Source organism: Drosophila suzukii, chromosome 2R (genome assembly GCF_043229965.1).
Source record: "Drosophila suzukii chromosome 2R, CBGP_Dsuzu_IsoJpt1.0, whole genome shotgun sequence".
NCBI lineage: Eukaryota > Metazoa > Arthropoda > Insecta > Diptera > Drosophilidae > Drosophila > Drosophila suzukii.
Window position 1 is genome coordinate 11,365,222 of NC_092081.1, and position 22,129 is coordinate 11,387,350.

The 22,129-nt window shown below is 37.7% G+C and overlaps 2 protein-coding genes across 4 annotated transcripts in view; both read left to right on the forward strand.

The window, feature by feature from the left end:
- The first annotated feature begins 5,263 nt into the window (after positions 1–5,263).
- The window catches only part of ths (thisbe), a 63,913-nt gene continuing 47,047 nt past the window's right edge, over positions 5,264–22,129 (forward strand). Inside the window, exons 1-2 of one of the 3 annotated variants that reach the window (XM_017074410.4) lie at positions 5,264–5,282; positions 6,662–6,964. In XM_017074410.4, the coding sequence (XP_016929899.3) occupies positions 6,963–6,964 (2 nt within the window). In that variant the 5' untranslated portion in view covers positions 5,264–5,282; positions 6,662–6,962. Of the gene's footprint in view, positions 5,283–6,117; positions 6,965–22,129 lie in introns of those variants that run through there. The other 2 variants (XM_017074407.4, XM_017074408.4) reach the window with 2 other exon arrangements.
- On the forward strand, positions 20,450–21,408 carry LOC108009777 (uncharacterized). Its single transcript, XM_065863775.2, has 3 exons — positions 20,450–20,524; positions 20,589–20,902; positions 20,959–21,408. The coding sequence occupies exons 1-3, from the start codon at positions 20,479–20,481 to the stop codon at positions 21,118–21,120; spliced, it is 522 nt and encodes a 173-aa protein (XP_065719847.2). The 5' UTR covers positions 20,450–20,478; the 3' UTR covers positions 21,121–21,408.

Genomic DNA, 22,129 nt, shown 5'->3' on the forward strand with positions numbered 1-22,129 from the left:
GCGGTAATATCCTTAATACTTGGATCATAATTTCCGATTACACAGCACATTTATCCCAACTTCATCTGATATTTCATCAACTGGTTTTCCATGAGAGTATATTAGGTTACCCCACTAGTTCGTGATCTTGCTCCCAGTTTATTCAAATTTTTTTGTCTTTTTTACCCTCCTGTTAAACGACGCTGACATTTTTGGTACGCGCAATTGCAAAAAAAAACCTGCAAAATATTTATAATGTAAAAATGATTGGAGTAGTCCATGGAATTTGTTGGGTAAATAAATAGCAAGCGTTTTGTATGCTGTCCATGATAAGTATCATGCTTTGCGCATTTTTTATTAATAATCGTACTTTGCTTTATTTTTGTGCCGGATTTGGGTACAAAGTCTAACTTTGAACTATGAATAATAGAATTTAGCTTTAATTACTTGGTAATTTAATAGATAAGATACACTCAAGACGGTATTGCCTTGGTGTATTTCCCAGAAATATACTTTAGATGAGGAATTTCTACGTATGGCAAAAAAAGAAGAATGTTGAAACGAAATTCCATTATTATCGCAGACGGTTATCTATGGTCATATAACCAAACCCAAACGACTTTTTAAATATGATTTGTTTTGTGTCAACCCCTTTTGACCATAAATATTATCTATTTTTAGCTTCCGCAGTAAATAAACCAAAACATTTCGGGCAGTAAAATAATTTAATTACGGAATTTGTGATGTTAGCATAATAGTTTTTTTGAGGAGTCAATAAAGGTTATTATATTGAAAGGTTCTTTGTCACAACCTTGTGATTTTAGATTGAGACCTATTTTTGTTCAGGAAATGGTTTATTTGTCTTTATAAAAATAAGTTGTTAGTGATTTATAATATTGAAATTATTATTTATTAGCCGAATATAAGTAGTGTTTTTATTTTCATATGTTAGTTCTTATATAAATATAATATATTAAAATAAAAGTGGACAAAGTAAGAGTCTTTCTTAGTTATTCCTTTTATTTGGCAATGGAATCTATGGAATTCCTTGGATATCTTATCCCGACTGCCATCTCATCTTTCCGCTTTGTAAGATAGGTTTTTAACAAGGTGCGATAAACAACAAATTAATGCCCTGGCACGATGACAGCGCCGCACAGTGAGCGCCAGAATTAAATTCCACATGGTGCTCGACGGGCGCCGATGGAAATGCCTGGATGGAAAGGAGTTGGGAAAAGGGTTTTGGACTTAGTCCAGGGAACAATTCATAATTGTCATTTATTTATTGCTCAGATATTGCGAGCTTGATTTTACGGGCGCTTATTAAAATGAATTTTTCAACACACACAAGGGACCGTCGGCGAGGTCTGGGGACTTCGAAGTGCCGGCCATCTGATAGGCCATTTGATCGAAAGCTTCGATATGTGAGCGGGCTATCTTCCCTTTCCCTCCCGCCCTGCCTACCTCTCTTTCGCTCCCTTGCGCCGGCGTGTTTTTATTACAAGCGAGCGCCACCCGCTGCGCAGGCGTGTAACTTTTTTTTTGTTTTTACGATGCTGTTTTCGCCGTTCGCCCTCTGCTGTTTTGTCCTTCGGATCGCTTTGTCTTTTGTCTAGAGCGGGTGGCTATCGCTCTCCCTTTCTGCAGGGTTCACCATTGCTTTCTCCCTCACTCTGGGCACTGCGAAAAATTATCCTCTATTCTGTAATTCATCATCAATATAATTTTGGATAGTAGTTCGCTGCTTAGAATTTTTAAACTGGCGAAACCGTTATGGGTGGTACGAATAAAATTTAAATGATAATTATTATCTTTTTTAAATTTCCATTAAAACGGTTATAATAAATACTTTCTTTTAAAAGAATTTTGTATAAAGTTATAAAGAATGTTCCGGTTCTTTTACATATATTCTTTTGTTAGATCTCCTTATTTCTGTAACTCATTATAAATCTTTAGAACTAAATAAATTAGAATATCGTATAGTAGTTCGCAGCTTGGAATATTATTTTTAAGCTGTGAATACAGTTTAAGGTGCCACGAAGAGAATAAAATTGATCTTTATGATCTCTTTACAATTTTTACAAAACTGTAATAATAGGTACTTCCTTTTAAAGGAATTTTTTATTAAGCTATCAAAAATATTCCGGGCTTATAAATATGTATATTTTTTCGATTATCTGTCATTTTCTCTTCAGAAATATATAAACATTTTATTTTAGGATGTCTCTTTTTTTTAATTTCGTGTTTTATAAAACAAAATATTTACAAAATATATTTGTTAAAATTCTATAGTAATTAAAAATGAGATATATATTTTTATATCATAGTTCAACATTTTTCCCAGTGTAAGCTATTTTGCAATTTGTTCACTCCTGGCGTGTTCACACCATTAAAGATGGCCCAAAGAGAAGCTGTTTTGTTCCGTGGCGTTCAAATTAATAGGTCCCAGCCCGTAAGGATCTATGATTAATGAAGCGCGACTATCGCAGCCTTAATGCTGTCAATATATCACAATATGCACAAAACACTCTGCTAACCGATTACCGACCCCGGATCATATAAGAGGTGTCTATAATCCCAATCGCGATGATATTGCGTGAGCTGCACATCGCGTGAGTAATCAGCCGCATGTGGGTAATGATGATCTCTACTCCCTCCAAAGGATCCTGGCCCAAAAAATGAAACAAAAACGCGTCCAATGCCAACGGTTGACTCATTGCCACTTTGCAACATCTTGCTCGGTTCATGCAACATTCATTGCGTTGGCAACTCAAACCTGTTGTTGTTTCTTTAATGGGGTTTCCAGTGTCTTTGTGAGGCAATTATCGCATGCGAGAGTGGGAATATTTTTCGTTGGGCAACTGGAGGCCCAATCAACCCCCAAGAGAAGCAATTGGGGTGACCATTTTTGTACTATCTAGTTCAAACAGAATTTAAAAATTTAAATATCAGGTCTTTATATATACAATTATAATCAAACGTGTTCTTCTAGATATTGAAAATATATACGGATAGTAAGGTTAGTTAGGGTGACTTGTATTATGTTTTAGATCTTGGGATTACAATTTATAAGCAAGTCCAGCATTTCCAAATATATTGAAAAGCTTATAAAAATATTTTAAGTTTTGAGATAGCTTTAAAATACTCTATATTTCTTTAAAATCCCAATAAAAATGTTATTTATTTGGGTACCGCCTGTAAATTTGAGAAAGCCTTAAAATTCCCAATTAACTAACTTAATTTTTTTGATATTTTTGAAGACTCCTTAAAGCTTTCAAAAGCTTTTGTCAACCCAGGGTATGGTCACTCCAGAACTATGAAACAACAAAAAAAATGTTTACTGGTCAGTCAAAAATCCACCCCCAAGAATAGGTTTCTCCTCTCATTTTTGCAACCAAAGAGTATCTGTGCGAAAGCATAAAATCGCATGCAATTTTGTGGCGTAGACCGTTAGGCTTCCGCAAACTTGAAAGAGCGAAAAGTTTTCTCTTTTTTATGGCGAAACGGTGGCCGCAGCAGCGCAGTCGACGTCGCTGCCCAAAGCTCCTGTTGCAATCCACTCGCTCTCATTGCGGTTGTTGTTGTTGTTGTTTCTGTGGTTGTTGTTGTTGGTTTTCTTCCTCTTTCCCTGATTCTTCCTCTTCTTCTTATTAGCCTCAAGTGGTGAGCATACACCCCTCACACACCCCCTTGCCAAGGAACTATTAAAAAAACTGGCCGGTCTCAAAGTCTGCCGAGTATTTGTTCCAATAAGAAAAGCCAATGCTCTGCTTCAGTCGACGCAGGCGGAGACAGCGACGCTGGCAGCGGCAGCGCAGCGACTGCAGCAGAGGCATCGCATTTTGTTGGCCAGTTTCGCATCGCATTTAGTTGGGTTCGCAACAACAAAACATAACAAACCGCAGTCGCGAATCGAATCGAATCGGTTCGAAATCGGAATCCGAATCGAAAATAACGAACATAACTCGAGTTTAATTAATCAAAAAATAACAATAAAAATTAACAAAAATATTGTGTTTTAAAGAAAACTTCAAGAATAGTGATTTATTATAATCGAAAACATATTTTAGTGCTTGAGAGCTTATCACCTTGTTGGCCACCCTTGATGTTGTTCATTTTGCGGTCGAAAAGTGGGTGCAAAAACGTTTTTGCCTGCGTTCATTTGAGCCTTTTAAGCCGTTTAGGCAGAATCTGAAGGAATAGACGAAAAACGAACCCCTTTTTGGCTTAGCTGCCAGGACTTAAAGTATGGGTTTCCGCTTGAAACTTTCGGGGGATGGTCAAGTGATTCATAAATAGGTGGAAAAGTTATGGGCACAGTGAGCACTAATAGAAGAAAACCTATAAAAAGTATTTATTGTTTAAAAATGTATTTTTTGAAAACCTTTTAAGAGTGTTTTCCTAAAATAGCTTGAAGGTATATATTTGAATTCATTTTCAAACTTATAACTCAAATTGTTGGAACAAACTGTCCTTCAAATAGTATAGTAGTATCTAGTAGTATATAAAGAGAGTAAATTCTGTTTAATGCCGTTTTTTCGTCATCATGTTATACTACAAGTAGGTTTTAGAGTCCAAACTTCCTAAAGGTTTTCAACTTTCCTTTAAGAAGGTTTTAAAGTCAACATTTTCAAAAGGTTTTAAACCTTCCATAAGTTTACCATAAGAACATGAATGTGGGACTTCATTTGCTAACAAATGCTCAAAACATTACTTCAAAATGTAATTTTTTTTAAGGAACAGCTCTTCTTTTTAAAAGTTTTCTGAAAAGTATTTTTATTTTTTTATTAAATATTTAGGCCAGTCTAATTTTGTATCCAATCAAAAATAGTTTCATTTATAAAAGGTATACTAATATAAATATATTGAAATATGCTTCGTGGAACCAAAATCTAGTTAATCGAAATATCAAGGAGCGTTACAAATGGCCATCTGATCTTGATGCTCAGGATTGATTTCAATCCCATAATCCCAACTCTCTTTATTCACTGCTCAAGAAGAGCCTTAATTTTGGACTCTTATCCGCAGGACACGCACGTGTTGTTGGCTTTCTCTTAGCCACTCTCTTTGCGCAGCGGCGCAGCCTGGAGTTCTCCCTTTCACCGGCTCTCAACCTCTCCGATTCTCTTGCCTTCTCCATTTCTCTCAGTGTCGCTCTCCACTGTAAAGCTGCTTGTTCTTCCACGCAGTTTTGACACTTGTGACATTTTTGACACACAAATCAATTGTTACGTGAATTTTCAGCGCTGCAGCAGCAGAGGCAGCAGCGCCCAGCGACATCGGGTAAACGCTCATAAAATCGGGTAAAAAAATTTCAACAAAAAATTCTATAATTTTTTTTCCGTCATTTGGCCAAGAGTCTAAGCGTTTTGTTGTCGACCGGAAAAGTGCGAATTTCGCGGTGTAATCGTGTCCAAATTGTTGCCTACTTTCGTGCGCTGCGTGTGTGTGACATAATTTGCCGTTCGCCGAGAACTTTAATTTAAGGATTCCCCCAACAGAAGAGCCTCGCTATCGTGACCTCAGAGTGCATAACACACACCACTGGCCCGAACCTTCCCCTTTTTGGGGCCTTCTTTCTGCTGCAAATCGATTTCTGTTTCCGGCATTTTTCACGTGGCTGCTGCTGTCCCCCTTCACTGAGCGAAAAATGTGCCAGAAATAGGGAATCCGCTAAGAATTTAACGATATAGAATCTTGTTTAATAATTAAAGTAATCGAATTTTGAGTAATTAAATATTTAGAGGGGCTATAGATGAAAATTAAGTAGTATTCACTATAGGGCATCAGAAAATTAATTTAACAAATTAAATATTATTATTTTAATCACTGACAGCATTTATGTTTTTAAAACTTAAATTTTTTATAAATTTGTCTTTGAATCACTTACAGAATTTCAAGTTTAAGTAGAAAATTGGTGTAAAGCTCGTTGGTGCAATATGAATAAACCGAAATATTTGAAATTAATATTTGAATAAATATTTTTATTATTATAAAGATTGTCAGACAGAATTTTTTTAAATATATAAAAACCCAGGAAATACTTTTTTGAAAGCTACTTATTTTTAATGTCAATCTCCTTTGAGTTGTATTACCAAAAAGCTTAGAAAACCGATTTTTCTTCTTATGAAACCTATCCCCGATTTATTAGAATTTTTTTCTCAGTGCTCCCATCGTCTGTTTCGTGCAGTTTTGGCATTTTGCTGCCGTTCTGGCTTTCCCGCTGTTGTTGTTGCCGCCTAACGATTTTTCCCGCAAACAACACGGCGAACTGAAACGTGTCAGGCCAAAAGGAAAAGCCAAAGTGAAAAGCCCGCAGGTCGGCGAGAGAAACGAGAGAACATTAACAGCAAGGTGGCCGTAAATCGCGAATCGTAAACAGTTTTTGGGCTCTGCGGGGAACCAACCAGCTGAAAGTAACAGTCAGCCTGGTTTATCGGAATCGTTTTTGATTTCCTGCCTTTGGCCTGTTTTCCGTATTCCGTATATTTCGTATGTCGTATTCCGAATTCCGTATTCGGTGGTCCGTAGTCCATTTTCCGTGTGCTCTGCTTCTTGCCACTTCCATTCGCTTTTTGGGGGTTTTCCTGCTCGTTTAGTTTCGGTTTCGGTTTCAATTTCAGTCAGTCAGCTGCTGCTTTTCACGTGGCACGTGTCGTATGAGTAATATTATCCCCTGCAGTCGCCACTCCACTCAGTAAATAACAATAATCAAAGACTGTTTAATTGATATATCAACTGGAGCAAATTAATAAAGTGCTTAAATCAATCGCAATTGCAAAGTGTTCAAAATTCTTAAGCCTAACATCAAAATAACCACAAATAATCGCAAAGGACATTGTAAAATTGGCCCCCCAGAAATCGATTCACCGAAATCGCATTCTAAATGTTCGACTGGATTGAATTTAACAAAGAAGCGTAGACGAAATACGAATGCAAATTAGATGCAAAATAAATGGGTAAAATGAGGTCAAGTAAATACGATGTAAGTATGCCATTTTATAACTATAAACCTATGTTTGACTTAAGAAAGATTATGCATTAAGAGTGGATGATATAATGAAGGACTTACAAAATGTCTTTAGTGTTTTTCTTAAACAATGTTTAAAGAACCCGAATTTATATTATACATAGAATGGTCCTTAACTTTCTTTTTAGTTTTTTTCTGATATTAAATTCCCAAGAACTGGCTTTCACTAACTCCCCCAAGTTGGGCATCAATCCTTGATGATATAATATAGTTCTGGTTTAATATTCAGTGCGTTTTTTCTAGACAATGTTCAAAAATTATACGATTTTAAATTGTACATATTATACATAGATGGTCCTTAACTTACTGCTTATCTTTTTCTGATATTGGCTATCTATCCTTGATGATATAATATAGTTCTTACTTAATAACTTAATAATATTAATATTCCGTGTGTGTGTTTTTTTAATGATTAATATAACCGAATTAATATCGTACACAGAAAAGTCCTTACTTGTCTGCTTAAATATTTCCGAATATATAAATTCCCCAGAACTGACTTTCACTAACTCCCCCAAATTGGCCATCAATCCTGGCCTTTCCTGGCTCGCAATTACCAACAATCTGCCCAAAGCCAATTGAAGGTTATGCCATCGCATCCCAGACTCCAGATGTGGTGATCTCAGCTGGTCAGCGAACCAAAAATTTACATAATCACTTAACTCATGGCCCACATTTTAGGTGATTATCATCTGGGGGTCGGTGGAGAAACAATGCCCTGGCCAAAGATCTGGACATAAATTAAGTTCAGGAACGGAAAACGGACGAGCTGTCTGCCCTTAATCTTGAATTACAAATCGAGTGCAATTATCCGACGGGACGGCTGCAATGAGTCTCACCCATGGGTTCGGTTCTGGGTTCCACTCAATCCCGTTCCCTCGACTCTCGATTCCCCTGGAGGCCTCTTAGCAATTTGTTTTCACACTTTACGATTTGCATGGCCGGATCAGTGTTTTCGATAAGCGTCGACAAGGTTTCTTTGGGGAGTCGGAACCTGGTTTTGGCCTGGATCCCGCGATTGGCGGACCCATTCTCTAGCCCGGTAGTCGGTTGTATCGCCGACTTCCCACCCGACATTTGCGTGCCTCAGACTTTGCCTCTCGGGCGCTACTGTGTGCGCCTTTAAATTTCGCATTTAATTGATTTGTCAACACAAATGTCCGTATGTCCATTGCGGCTTCCTGGCCAACTAAGCCGCTTATTCGCAGCGACTTGGCCTAAACACACGAGTTATGCCGGCATAAATTGCCGACTTTAGTCTTTGGTTTGGCTGGAAATCGAAAGTCGAGTGCTGGCCGAGGGCCAAGCGATATGTTACTCCAAAGACATCAAAGGCGCATCGGCGCATCGCTAACTGCAATCATCAATCAAATAATAAAGAGCGGGGAAATGTGTATCTTTGGTCACTCAATCGGCTAAAAGTTGCTAACTCATTCGGTTGGCCATTCGAAGCCTGGTTTCAGGGTGCTTCTGTGTGGGCGATTCTTACGTGCTGGGACTCTTGATTCTCGATGGGATGCACTCGTTTGTATAAGGAGTAAGTGGGGATTGGCACAGTGGCAAGGGGTTTTCATAACATTTGGACGCCCTCAGAACATGATTTATGGGAACAGCGTAGGGAAATTAATTATCCTGGCAGATGTTGGCAAAAAATAGATTACTTTAAGTGTAAGGAAATTTAAATTCTACTAGCTGTTTTGATTAAAGTGATTGACAGGTCTAAGAAAAAAATGTAGAGTCACTAAATAGCGAAGGTATCTAGTGGAATTTAGTAGTTTACATGATCATAATATCTAGTATTATTGATAACAGCTCGAGGTAGAAAAATGTAATACCCGTATACGTAATACCCTGACACATTATCGGAAAAAAGAGATTACATTAAATTTATTGAAGTTTTAGTTTTATTCGCTGTTTTGACCGAAGTGAGTGATAGGCCTAAGAAACAAATATTTAGTAAGTAAGTAGCCAAGGATATCTAGTAAAATTATATCTCGATATTATTACATCTATTATTAATGACAAAAGCGTAATGTAAGAAATTCTAATATCCATTTAAGTACCTAATATTGCAGTAACATTTTTCAAATAATTTCAGGTTGTCTTGATATCAAATAGGTATATCTTAATAGTGTAGTATAGAAACTTATCAATTAAGAACTGCTGAGAAGGTAATTGCCTGGAGAACGCTTTTAAGAAATCACAAAGATCGTGAATAAATTTTTGTCTGGAATAAGGAAATATGTTCTTAAAGACGTAATCCATTGGGACTAGTTAGCAGAAAGTATTTCATTTTATTATATATTATGTTAAAAGCTGGTGCCACTATATTTGCGCCATTGTCTCCTGACACTTGGCGACATTCCTGATTTCTCTTTTATTTTTAGGTAGCGCCAGGGCGCCCTCCCTGAATCTGAATTATGTTGTCATGTCCCCCGGCTCTTTGTTTTGCTTCTGCTCCGTTTGGCTTTGTCTTTTGTCTTTTGGCTTTGTCAGTTGGCTTTTGGTTTTCTGGTTTTCTGGCTTTCTGGCTTTCTGCAAAATGCGAACACGCGCCCCAGCACGTGGGCGGAAAATATCTGCCGCCGTTTGTGTCATTTTTTTTTTGGGGGGGGGAGCTCCATCTGTGCGGCGCTTATTAATTGTGTGCGAATGTTTGCACAATTTGTCAATATTATCGCACAAAACATGACCATTGGCAGGCGCCCCCGCAGTTCCCCAAACGCCCAGCCCCCAACAACATCTTGTTCAGCTACCAAAAAGAGTTTGCCTAAGTGATTTGTGATTTATGAGTTCACTCGATTTTGGCTTGCATATTTAATGGGATGTGGCGGGAGTGGTTGTCACCTATTTTTATACACAAAAACAAAAAGTGGTTCAAAGGTAGTTACATACAAGTTATAGTCAAAATAGTTTAGATCTAAATAAAATCAATAATATTATTTGGCAGAACACTATTGCTAAAATATTACGAAAAGTTTAATAATCTTAATGGGCATAACTGGCAAGATATGAGATATGCTAAGGAATGATATTTAGACCTCCAAGATCATATTTCTTTTATGTGTACCTATCTCTCTCTCTCTCTATCTGCAGTTATGTATATCTATCTCTTTCTGTGGCTCGGTCTTTGGCCCGGGGGCCTGACTATTTGTTAATTCCCCAACCCACCCCGCTTACGTCTGGCAATATGCTTTACGACTTTATAATGCCCGGTTAATTGGGTCAACCAGCTCGGGGGGCAGGGGGTGGGCCTGGCGGAGGGGGTGGAGTCAACGCATGTTTCAAATGTTTGATAAACGCGTTGTGGCATTGCCTCCTGACACCACTCATACATATTAATGCCAAAAGCCGACTTGGCCGTCTATTTGCGGCCAGGTAGCCAACTGGGTGTTGCTACAAAGTTGCCTAAAACTACGGAATGGGATCTGGAATCCGAAGTTTGGTTCCCCACCTGAGTTGAGTGGGAGTTTCAATGCAGGATGGAGCGTTGATTGGTGGCCACCGTCCTGAGCAGTCCATTGGGCAATTTAACATGAGGGAACTATGCAAAGTAAATAAAACTAACTTAACTAAAACAAAATATTCTCTGTGCTCCATGACATAGATAAATATTTATATTTTTTTTCCCCCATTTCTATAATTGTTTTGTTAAGAGATAGATAAAGAAAAATAAAAGGTTTTACCTATATATCATTTTAAAAACATATATGTTTATGCTTGTACATCTAAGGCAAGTTGTATTGTTCGCATGTTACTATAAAATTGGTTTTAAACTCTATATTTGTATAGTATTTTTAGGTTTAAAACCCATTTTTATTTTAAAATGCGGACTAAAAGCTGGCCCTAAGATTAACTAAATAACACTACTAAAAGATATATTAAGATATTTAAAAGAAATAACACCAGTTTACAAAAAAAAATTGATGAAATACGCCTTTCAGGAAACCTTTGTTTTCCGGTAAGATACATCTCCCTGATTAAGAAAAGGGCACTTAAAATTTTTTCTATGGTACCAATTTTTGTTTAAGTGTAAAAAACGTTTTTCGCACTTTTTTATTTTCTAACTCGAGTTGTGATAAACCGAATTCGGTCATTAAGGACTCATTTTACAGGTAATAGAATGCCCTTTAACTTTCTTATACACATCATTAAGTTCCATTCATTAGTTCAAAAGCTACACTTCGTCAAAGTTGAAAAATTTGGAAAAAAATCAAAAACGCTGGCATAAATGGCTTCTTTAAAAATACACGCGTAAAAACCGAAATTAGTTTTATGTTGTTTTCTTGATGGCTGAACCATAACGGAGAATATGCGCCATAGATCACGACAATCCGTTGGTAAATCGATTTTTAACAGATTTTTGAACGTATATACCCAAGTTCATTATTCGGGGGCAGCGGCCGTTAAACGTTATTTTAAATTTTCAGTGTTGGGGAACGTAAGAATTTGGTGCAAGTTGTTATGCATAACGTCAGTTTCTTTGCTAATAGCGCTGGGCAAGCTAAAGAGTATGCGATTGCAGTTACGAGGAAATCATTTTCATATATTTCTAGCAAGGAAACTGACGTTATGCATAACAACTTGCACCAAATTCTTACGTTCCCCAACACTGAAAATTTAAAATAACGTTTAACGGCCGCTGCCCCCGAATAATGAACTTGGGTATATACGTTCAAAAATCTGTTAAAAATCGATTTACCAACGGATTGTCGTGATCTATGGCGCATATTCTCCGTTATGGTTCAGCCATCAAGAAAACAACATAAAACTAATTTCGGTTTTTACGCGTGTATTTTTAAAGAAGCCATTTATGCCAGCGTTTTTGATTTTTTTTCCAAATTTTTCAACTTTGACGAAGTGTAGCTTTTGAACTAATGAATGGAACTTAATAATGTGTATAAGAAAGTTAAAGGGCATTCTATTACCTGTAAAATGAGTCCTTAATGACCGAATTCGGTTTATCGCAACTCGAGTTAGAAAATAAAAAAGTGCGAAAAACGTTTTTTACACTTTAAAAAAAATTGGTACCATAGAAAAAATTTTAAGTGCCCTTTTCTTAATCAGGGAGATGTATCTTACCGGAAAACAAAGGTTTCCTGAAAGGCGTATTTCATCAATTTTCTTTTGTAAACTGGTGTAATTAAACAAATTAAAAAAAGCTTAAGCTTTTCTAAGTTTCCCACAGTTCATTTCCAATTACTCCACCTAATTTGACAATATTTGTAAAATATTTATCTCACATCGATTTCGGGTATTTCGAAAATTAAGTGCCTCATGTAAGGGGCGTCTCCGTTGGGTCGACTTAATAGAAAGCGAAAACTCGACAATTTTCCACGAGCTCCACAACTCGCTGGCTGCTAAGCCGCGAAAGTAAATAATCCAATTATCGCACACATGCGCGCCCATAGCATAAATAAAATCATTTGATAAGACAAGCCATAGACCACGCAGACGGGAGACTAAAGACTGAAGACAGCAGACTGAAGACCGAAGAGTGAAGACCGTAGACCGTAGACCGAAGACCGGGCGGGGAAATTGCATAAACATGTTTGGGAGCCGCTCACTGAGGAAGTAAGTCAGTCAGATGAGAGTCGACTTTGCATTTGAAATATGCTGCATTAATATGCCGATAAATATTTGCCAGCCATCGTACGACTCTCTTCGGATCTTCGGCCATATGTGTAGCTATATAGCTGGCCAACAACTCAATTAGATGGCAGTCTGGGCTGGAGATGTTGGAGGGGAGGAGAGGTCTGAAATTAAATGGCATAAAATATTTCCGCGAATGATCATCAGCCGATGCTGATTACGATCGTGATCATCATGGGCAGACTTTGTGCAACTTTGTCGCCTCTTGAGTGGAGTTTCCCTTGAAATTGCTGGTTTTTAATGGGGGGATATAGGAAATGGTGATGTGTAGATAACAGCACTGGGAAACTACATTTAGGATATGTTGATCTTATATCACTTCTGAACAGACCTAGCATTTTATATGATTTTGCATATGTGATCCAATTGTAATGTTGTACTTAGAAAATACATTTTATGAAGGCTAACAAAAAAACGACATATTTAAATTGAATTTGTAAAGGTAAAAAATTTTCCCAAGACATGTGGACATATTTCGAAACATGTCAAATCTTGTAGTCATATGTCGAACCTAAAACGTAGTGTTTTTAAGAAAATCCGTTAACAAAACCCAAAAAAATACAGTTTTAAGTTATGATATATTTATAGCAGATTTATAATTGGCTTTGATTTCGATCCCTGTTTTGAAAAAATATATTCTATGGAACATTCTATGGAACCTTAATAAGTAAATATATATTCTCTTTGGAAGAAGATCCCAAGAAATCAGTTATCAAAAACCGAAAAAATACATTTTAAGTTATGATATATTTATAAAAGATTTATAACTGGTTTTAATTTTGACCCATTTTTAAAAAAGATATATTCTACACAAAATTTTACAGAACCTTTTAAAATTAATATACCTTTTCCAAATTTTAATAACTCTATCTATTTTTAGAAACAATTGTTTATGATTTAATAGAAATATTGGCCTTTTTAGTCCTGTTTTTATGGTGATTTTTGATGTATGGTTTTTACTGAGTACCCCCAGTTCGGTTCCCCAAAAGCGAAACCCCACTCCCCCATTCCGATCCCCCATTCCGTGTGCATTGTGTCAATGTCAGCAATGTCTCTCCATCTTTCCATCTGCGTCTGCGTGGCGTGTCAACAATTTGACAGACATTCATCAGCGTTCGCCACTTTGGAGCTGCCTGTGTCGCATACTCAATCAGCCAGGGGAAGTCGAAGTTAAAGTCGGAGTTGGAGTTGGAGTTGGAGTTATAGTGGGGACCCCAGTCGGAGTCCTATGCCAAGTCCCAGTTGTCATTTGTGCGGTGTGGCTTTTGCCTTTGTGCCGCGTGCGCATAATTGATTTTTTCGCTGGTTGTTCGCTGGTCAGCTGCCTGTGTTCTCCTGCTGCCGTTGTCATATTAATGTCAAAAAGATTGCACTTGATCATGAGTTGCGTGTTTGCCAATTTGTGCACACACACAGCCCAGAAGAATGAAGAACGTGGGCTGTTGTTCAGGGGCAACAGAAGAATCCAAGAACAGAAGAATCCGGTGGTGGAGAATCATGGGAAAGCCAAGTGAAAGGAGTGAGTAGTGATGCACTTGTTTGTGGGCGTTATTTCCACACCATGGGAAAATATTTTCACAACTCTCGCCGCTCGACTGGCTTTCGTAAGGGCTGACTGAACAATGATAATGCTAAATCTAAACACACACACAGTTGGCAATATTTATCGATTGTATACCAAAATACCAGGTGGGTCTAGACACCCACTAAAAATAAAACGTGCGTCAAGTTTTTTTTTATCGTTGGCAGTCACATGTTTTGCCTCGCTTTTTTGCATTCCACAGCGCATTACTGACCTAAGCTACCCAAATAATTAATGGGTGTGAATCAGTGACACTTGGCATGGGCAATATAATTTTAAGGGGTTAAGCACCATAAAAAGTGGGGTATAATAGAACAGGCGTAAGCTATCGAGATTACATAAGTACTAGCGGTTTCTGTTTATATACCTTAGAATATAGTTTAAATTTAACGGTTATGTAACAAGCATTTTCATAAAGGCATTTAGTTAATTCGCTTACTTTTCCAAGCCTGTAATTTCCCTTCGGCTTTCAATTAAACCCCTCTAAATACCACTTCCACCCTTTCAACAACTTCCTCCAAGCACTTGATGATATGTTCTGCCAAAGCTCAATTGCCATTTAATTACTTCATTTAACAAAACCAATAACAACAGCACTTCCACTGAGGGCGCCTCGCATTGCAATTGCACATGTTGAATGCAATTACAGGCAAAGCATTTAGACGCCAATAATTATTAGATATTTATATGCAGTCAAGAGCCAACAACAAGTTTGCCAGACGCTAAAAGCCACATTGGTGGGCCAAGTGGGTCTATCGAGGGGGAGGTTCTATGGAAGGAGACACCCCGCACATTGCATTGACATTGAATTGCATCTGTTCGAATCTCTAACTGTAAAGTGCCATCAGACGTTTAGATGAGATTGCTTCCCCCACTTTATCCCCCTACTTGTGGCATATTCCCCCTTATCGTTCATTGTCATCGAACTTTATATCTCTTAAGTTGTTTGTGCTCTGTGGCTCTTAGCACTCACTTTATTAAATGACAATTTGAGAGACAATGATTTTAATGATGCTTAGAGGTTTGATATTCAATGAAAATGTGATTTTGCTTTTGAGAGGGTGATGGGAATAGAAATATGTTTGAGTTCTTTAGTTACTTAGGATTCGGATTAAGAGGAAATAGTTTAAAAGTTAGTAGGAGAAGAAGGTTCACAGATTTTTAATGGTTAATCAGTGTATATTGGAGTTATGTAAGGACTTTAGGTTAAGCTCCATTAATAGATTACTTATAATTGTTTGTGCTTTGTACTATCCTTTTGGATTTTTTTCTTCAAAATACTTTGATGACTTTTAATAATAAGGTTACTTAAAAAATATAATATGTAAAATATTGCCAGTTTACTAATCTACCTTTTTACATATAACTTTTTAAATGAGATATAGTTGGTTTATTTTTACAATTATAATATTTTAGGCTCATTCCAACGTTATCCAAAGTTATCACTTAACTCTTTTAAGATCAAGTAGTGCCAGCCCCACATCCCCATATTCTCAAATCGCTGTAGATCAACACTTGTCAAACTGGTTCTCACCGCTCAAGCCATTAACCCGTTGATGTAATCTATCCGAGGTGCAACATATTATTCAATTGAATCGAACTATTGCATAAATCTTGACCAGCAGTCACTCCGTTAGGTTCCACACCCAAGCGCGGGCAATTCATCAAGAACTGGCTGCGGTTGTCATTATGTCAAGTTCGTTGAGCAATCCACTAAACTAGAGTTGTAATCCGAAACAGCACTAAAGCCACCCCAGTAAAGTCCCCATCCCCATCCCCAATCCCAAACCCAATTCCATCCATTGCCATTACCATACTAAGTTGTCGGTGGCTCATAAAAATGGCAATCACATTTGCATTGCATGCTCGACCAATGTAAATCGGACATCATACTGCGCATTTCCAATTCGATTCGATCGTTGCCCGATCGTCACTGTTTATTGTAGGGGGTGTGGGTACTGGAAAGGGCTATAGCCAGGCCCAACAGATCCCATAGATATCACGCAGTTTCCCCGGAAATCTGTGTGCAAATGACATGGTCGACTATTTATAGGGGCCCTGCCGTTCCCGAGGTTGTGTATTTAGATTTTTGAACTCCTTGAATCGCCATCCAGGCCAGACGGATCAGAATTCAATTGGAACTAATTCTACTTAAGTGGTGGATTTTCCTGTGTTGGGTAAAAAGTTTCTGGGTAATCTAAATTTTTCCAGATTTAATTGAGTGAGATTGAAAAATAATATCATGACTTGGAGTTTAGCTAGCAAATAAACTTCACAAAGAACTAATAGAAAAAAGTTTTAAAAGTATAATACATTTCTAGGACATATAAGCTGAAATGTAATAGAAAGTCACTGAAAATCAAATCGTTTTTCCTTTTGTAACTGAATAATCCAAAAATCAGGTTAAAAGCAAACAAATAACTTACAACCTGTACTTCCTTTGCCCTCTATTTTGATTCTGGGCCAAACCAGTTCGCGATTATCTTTCACTGGAAAACCACACCCCGACATAAAGTTAATTAAAAGCTTTCAGCGCTTTTGACATTTGCCGCAAATGTCGCGCCTCTTAAATGTTGCTCCCGTTGATAATATGGCTGGCTTTTATTTTTTTTGCTGCCCGGTGTCCTTGTGCGTGGAGTTTTCCACAATTAATTTAGCCAACAGCAGGCCGTTCTGACAATTAAGAAATTCCTGCCTGCGTTTGCCGGGCTGCTCAGTAATTTTTATCACATACATTTTTTATCGCAAATATCACAACTTCATCAGCAATCAATGCGGCCAACAGCAACTGCAACTGCAACCTGAGAGGCGGCCGGGCAGACAATTAGCCATAAAATTAGCTGCAAGTTGGCTCAAGGAATGCGCCGTCGATGGCCAAGGCGCTTGGCGGTGGCAAATTGAAAACAATTTTAGCTATTTGCATATAAATGCAACCTGAGACGCTGGCAACCAGCAGCAGCAGCAGCAGCAACAACATCACAGCAGCAACATCAGCACAGCAGCAACCTGCAGCTGCAATGTTGCCCACAAATTTGCTTAAAAATGCCCCACTGTGGAATAAAGCTCATAACCCTATTACCAATAAATCGCGAAAAATAAATATTTAACACTACAGATAAAATGAATGAAATGTTGCAAATTTCACAAGTACACAACTCATTTTTACACACTTTAATTTAGAAGTCTACACAACCACACAACTATTTTACAGACACTTTTTTCACAATGGAATTTTTAGTAGGTGTATCTCGAACCTTAGTAATCTGAATTTAATCTTCTTTTTCCAGCGTTAAAAAATTAGTTTGAGTACAAAAGGCTTATTACTATTAAGGGGTTCATAATTTTTTTTAACAATGGAATTTTAGTAGCTCATTTTATACCACTTTTTTCACCATGAACTTTTTACTATATCTCGAATCTTAGTAATCCTAAGTACCTACAAGTACAAAAGGCTTTACTACCAGTTAGGAGTTCTTAAATTTAGTTTATGAGTTTTGTTCTTGTAAGATTTTAACTAATGAGTTTTTAAACGCCTTATCAGAAACCATTTTATTCCTATTTCCTGCACCCAATATTTTTTCTCTGCTCTTCCTCTTAAAGTTGATCGCAATCACAATTGCATATTAAAATAAATTAATTAGCTCACTAATAATATTTAATATCTTAAGTGTTATTATTAAAAAGCTAAAAACTTTGTTTTAGAGACAAGTACAAAGGCTTATTACTGTTTAAGGGAACTTAAATTTCACAATTTGGGGAAATAAATTGGGCTGTGAGTTTTGTTCTTGTGGGAAAACCACTAATGGGTTTTTGATCACTTTATCGGAAACCTTTTTTTTTACCATTTCCTGTACCTAGTTTTTCCCACTGTGCTAGGCCGTAAAGTTTATCGAAATTGCATTTGCCTTATAGTTCATAATGGCATGTTCTCCCACTGTGGTCAGTACTAAAAAGCTAAAGATTGTGGAGGGCGATTGGCTTAGGCTTTTATCAGCTCTGGAATAGTAAATATTGATATAGTCGGAGTGGACTTGGCAACAATTAAGGTAGCAGCATATGGGAGCAGCACCCCACAGACCGAATAATACACATAAGCAGTTGGGTAAGAAAGATCGAACACTTGTGAATGTTGTTAAAAAATATTTCCACAAAGGTTCAAACTACATTTCACGCCTAATTTCATCTGACAACAACAGCAGCGAAAAGTTGGGGAATATTTTTACACATTTTCATGGTGTTATTTTTTTTTTTTTAGCGGCAGCTGGGGGATCTGAGGGGCGCTCTGTGGTGGCTGCTGTGTTAATTTGAGACATAATTGCAAGCTCGCCAGGATGATTGGGGTGCTGGGTTGGCCAGGGGGGATCAGGGGTGCCGGGGAGTGGCCAGGGGGTGACCAGGGGCGTCCAGGGGCGGCACAGTGGGACGGAGGGGACAGCTGCGCCGACTGGTTATGACAGCAATGACAGCTGCGGCAGCGTCGGCATTTGAATAATTTGCAATTAAACGCTCCACGCGGCTCAGCAATTAAGCGAGGAGTCAAGGGGGAGGGGCAGGGGAAGAGGTGGTACAGAGAGAAAAACATGTTATTTGGTTCTTCCCACCTAAAGGATTCTATCGACTTGAAACACCTCTAATATATTATTAAAAACATCACATTAGACTAAATATCATATAAGGAAGGTGGTAAAAAAAGATTAAATGATATTTTAATCCTATAACGTAATAAAACCAAACATAAAGGTATATAAAAAATGTTATAAAAATTTCTTAAAAATTCAATTTTGGAATAATCCCTTACAAAGGCCCGACTGTGAGCAATATCTTATAATATTTATTATTTTTCCATTGATATCGTCCAAAAAATAAAATGTAATAAGTATTATTTATTATGACTAATATTAAATTTATTATTGTATCAAATGGATAATTATTATTAACGGTCTCTGGTTTATCGACTTAATATTTCAAGTACTTGCAAGTCACTTTAACAGAATTCGAATGTCTAAATATTCAAACATCATTGCTTAAAAAATTCTTGATATCTTCTTACTTAAATACTTATCCAAAAATATTCTTAAGAAATCCTTGGTATAAAGAATAATGCGAGTAACATCATTCAATTGTTTACTACTAGTACATTTTTTCTCAGCGTAGTCGGGGGAGTGAGAAAAAAGGCAAGCATTTCCCCATGGCCAAAAACGCCACACGGACCACACGACGTATGCGTAATATTTGCATCTGATTCGGCGAGCCTGGTCGACTTTTGAACGGGTTTATCTGGTAGTCTCAGGAGTCGGCCTGAGAACGAATCCAAATGTCCACGTCCATCAGCTGTCCGCAGCTGCTGAAAGTTGATGGCCCACGATGAAGACAGCGGACCGGTCAAAACCAACACCCAACTGTGTTTCCAATTAAACGCCGCTTAGCCAAACAACGCGGCCAAACAACCAAACAACGCCAAACAACCCAAAGAGCCAAACGTCAGCGCGACTTTCAGTTTGTTTTACGGTTAGTTCGTGACGTGGTCGCACTGAACTTGAATCTTTATGTGGCAGACAGATCGGGCCTGAGGCCCCGTCCCCAAGATCAGACTCAGATTTAGATCCAGATTCAGATGCAGATCCAGATCAGAGCTCTGCGATTCGGACAAAGTGTGATACGGACTGACAGGCTGACTAATTGATGGCCCGCTGATTGATTGATTGATGGACTGCCGATTGATTTATGGGCCATCGTGGGGGGCTGAGTTAGATTTTCCACTGATCTGGAGTATTGGCGCTTTAATCGGTGTTAAACGGTCTATGAAAAATGTTTGGAAATTATATTTAAGAGTTTACTAGGATGGAGGTATTCGTATTAAGTGTAGTTAAGTGTTTACTAAGATGGGAGTATTTTTTAAAATTCGTCCGGTAATTTAATTTGTCGTATAAATGTATTTTTGTAAATGTAGCGTAGACAATATTATCAAATATTATTTTGTAACCTATTTTTAAGTGCATTATAATACCGATTTTCCTAAAAAATTACAACTTTTGGTTTTGATCGTAATATGCTGGCTTGTTACATTAATTTTTTGATGTTATAGGCTTGTTTTTAAACGAATTAGTTGGTGAAAATCCCTCATTAGTCAGTCGCTCGGGCCTGACTAACGACAGTCCAAAATTTTTTAAATATGAATCAAGGCAAATACAATGTATTTCAGTTATTGTTGAGATTACCAAAAGACCACTTGGAAATGTTGTTATGGCTCTTGCTGATACTGTTTTTCTGTGAATCCTTCAGTGAGTAATGTATCTCAAGGTAGTTCAGGAGTAACAGATACTTTTTCAAAATTAAATTTCAAAGCTCTGCGTAGCAAGTTTACCAACATAAGTGCAGTATGCAGCCATGAATTCTGTTCGAGTATAAAGGCATGGCTGACCGCCAAAGATGAGGTCAACCTGGATATCCACCTGAATAACACCTTAAGGAATGGCTTGAGGACTACACTTACCCTCCAGCAGCTGATGGATGGCCAAAATCGGTACCAGACACTCTTTAGCTACGACATGGACACCTGCCAGACGCTGCGGAATCTTTTGCAAGGCAGTTTGATGAAGATCTGGCTGAGGAACGTGTTCAAGTACGGGAATCTAACCGAACGCTGTCCCATTAAACCAGTGCGTACTGCATCTCAATTTGTTCGATTGCCTGGGTCAAAGTTTCTCCCCTGCAGGCCTACTACAATATCCGCAACTTTCAGCTGGAGACCCACAGCATTCCGGGGTATTTACCATCGGGATTCTACCGCCTTCACGACACAAATTACTATGGAAAGCCCAAGGGCAGGCAACGCCGTTCGGTGGCCACGTTCATATTGGATGTAAAGTTCTATTAAATGGAAATGGAAAATGTGCGAATTCAAGATGCTCAAGTGGGTCACGGGTGGGGCCAACGGGTTTCAACTTTTCAAGGCTGACTTTGGCCTCTTGCGGGTTGTGCAAGAGTAGAAGACCAAGTTCAAGCTGATAAAAGTCTGAGAAGACGACAGGGATTGCACTACGAAATTTATGTGAAAATCGTTCTCAAGGTTTTTTAAACCTCGGCTGAAAATCCCTTGGAGCCATAGCCATTGGGTCTCATTTCAGTTTTGCTCCAGTTTCAGCTGGGACATTTGCCATCTGACAATGCAGGTCTTTAACTAATTGCATAATAAATTCAAGTGAATTTATGGTGCTGCTCCTGCAACTGTCCTTGCTCATTTGCGTTGTCAAAAAGTCGCTCAATCTAAATGATTTATGCATTTATACATATAACTGCAGGCTCACGTGTTCGCAGTGCTCTACATAATATTGTTTTGTCATAATTGAGTGTGTTGTGGGTGTTCCGGTTTGTGGTTTCAATTATAAGTCGACACAGCATACAAATCTTTGGGGAAGTACATTTCAGTTTAAATTTAGTTGGGGGAAGTAAGGAACGTATTACACAGGGTATTATTAAAAAAACGAATGAAGTTCAAAAGTTGTAAATAAATCTTAATGGATCTGCATTGCCAAATTGAGCTGTAGGTTTATAAATCTTATAATTTATCTTTCAACCAATTTCAGCAGAAAGACAAGTTCGAGTTTAAGTGGAAGATAAATCTTAAAAAGATATATCTTCCTAAATTTAATATGGGGAATTTTTGGTAATTTCCGAAAAAGGTGTTAGTAGTTCATAAATCTTTTAATGTGAATCATTATTATCGTATTAATACTTGGAATACTTTTTAAGTGGAAACTGCAAGTATTAATATTTAATTGCCTTAAAAAATAAGGTACAAGAAGAACATTGTTACTCATAGAGATTGTTATTATGTAATAATAATATTAAATTAATCACAGAGCATTTTCTATATTTAAGTACCC

Bases quoted from the DNA above. Each gene is read 5' to 3' on its own strand.
- LOC108009777 (XM_065863775.2), top strand. From the start codon at position 20,479: ATGTTGTTATGGCTCTTGCTGATACTGTTTTTCTGTGAATCCTTCA. The intron at 20,525-20,588 runs GTGAGTAATGTA...TAAATTTCAAAG, and splicing joins GTTTTTCTGTGAATCCTTCA to CTCTGCGTAGCAAGTTTACC. The intron at 20,903-20,958 runs GTGCGTACTGCA...TCTCCCCTGCAG, and splicing joins AACGCTGTCCCATTAAACCA to GCCTACTACAATATCCGCAA.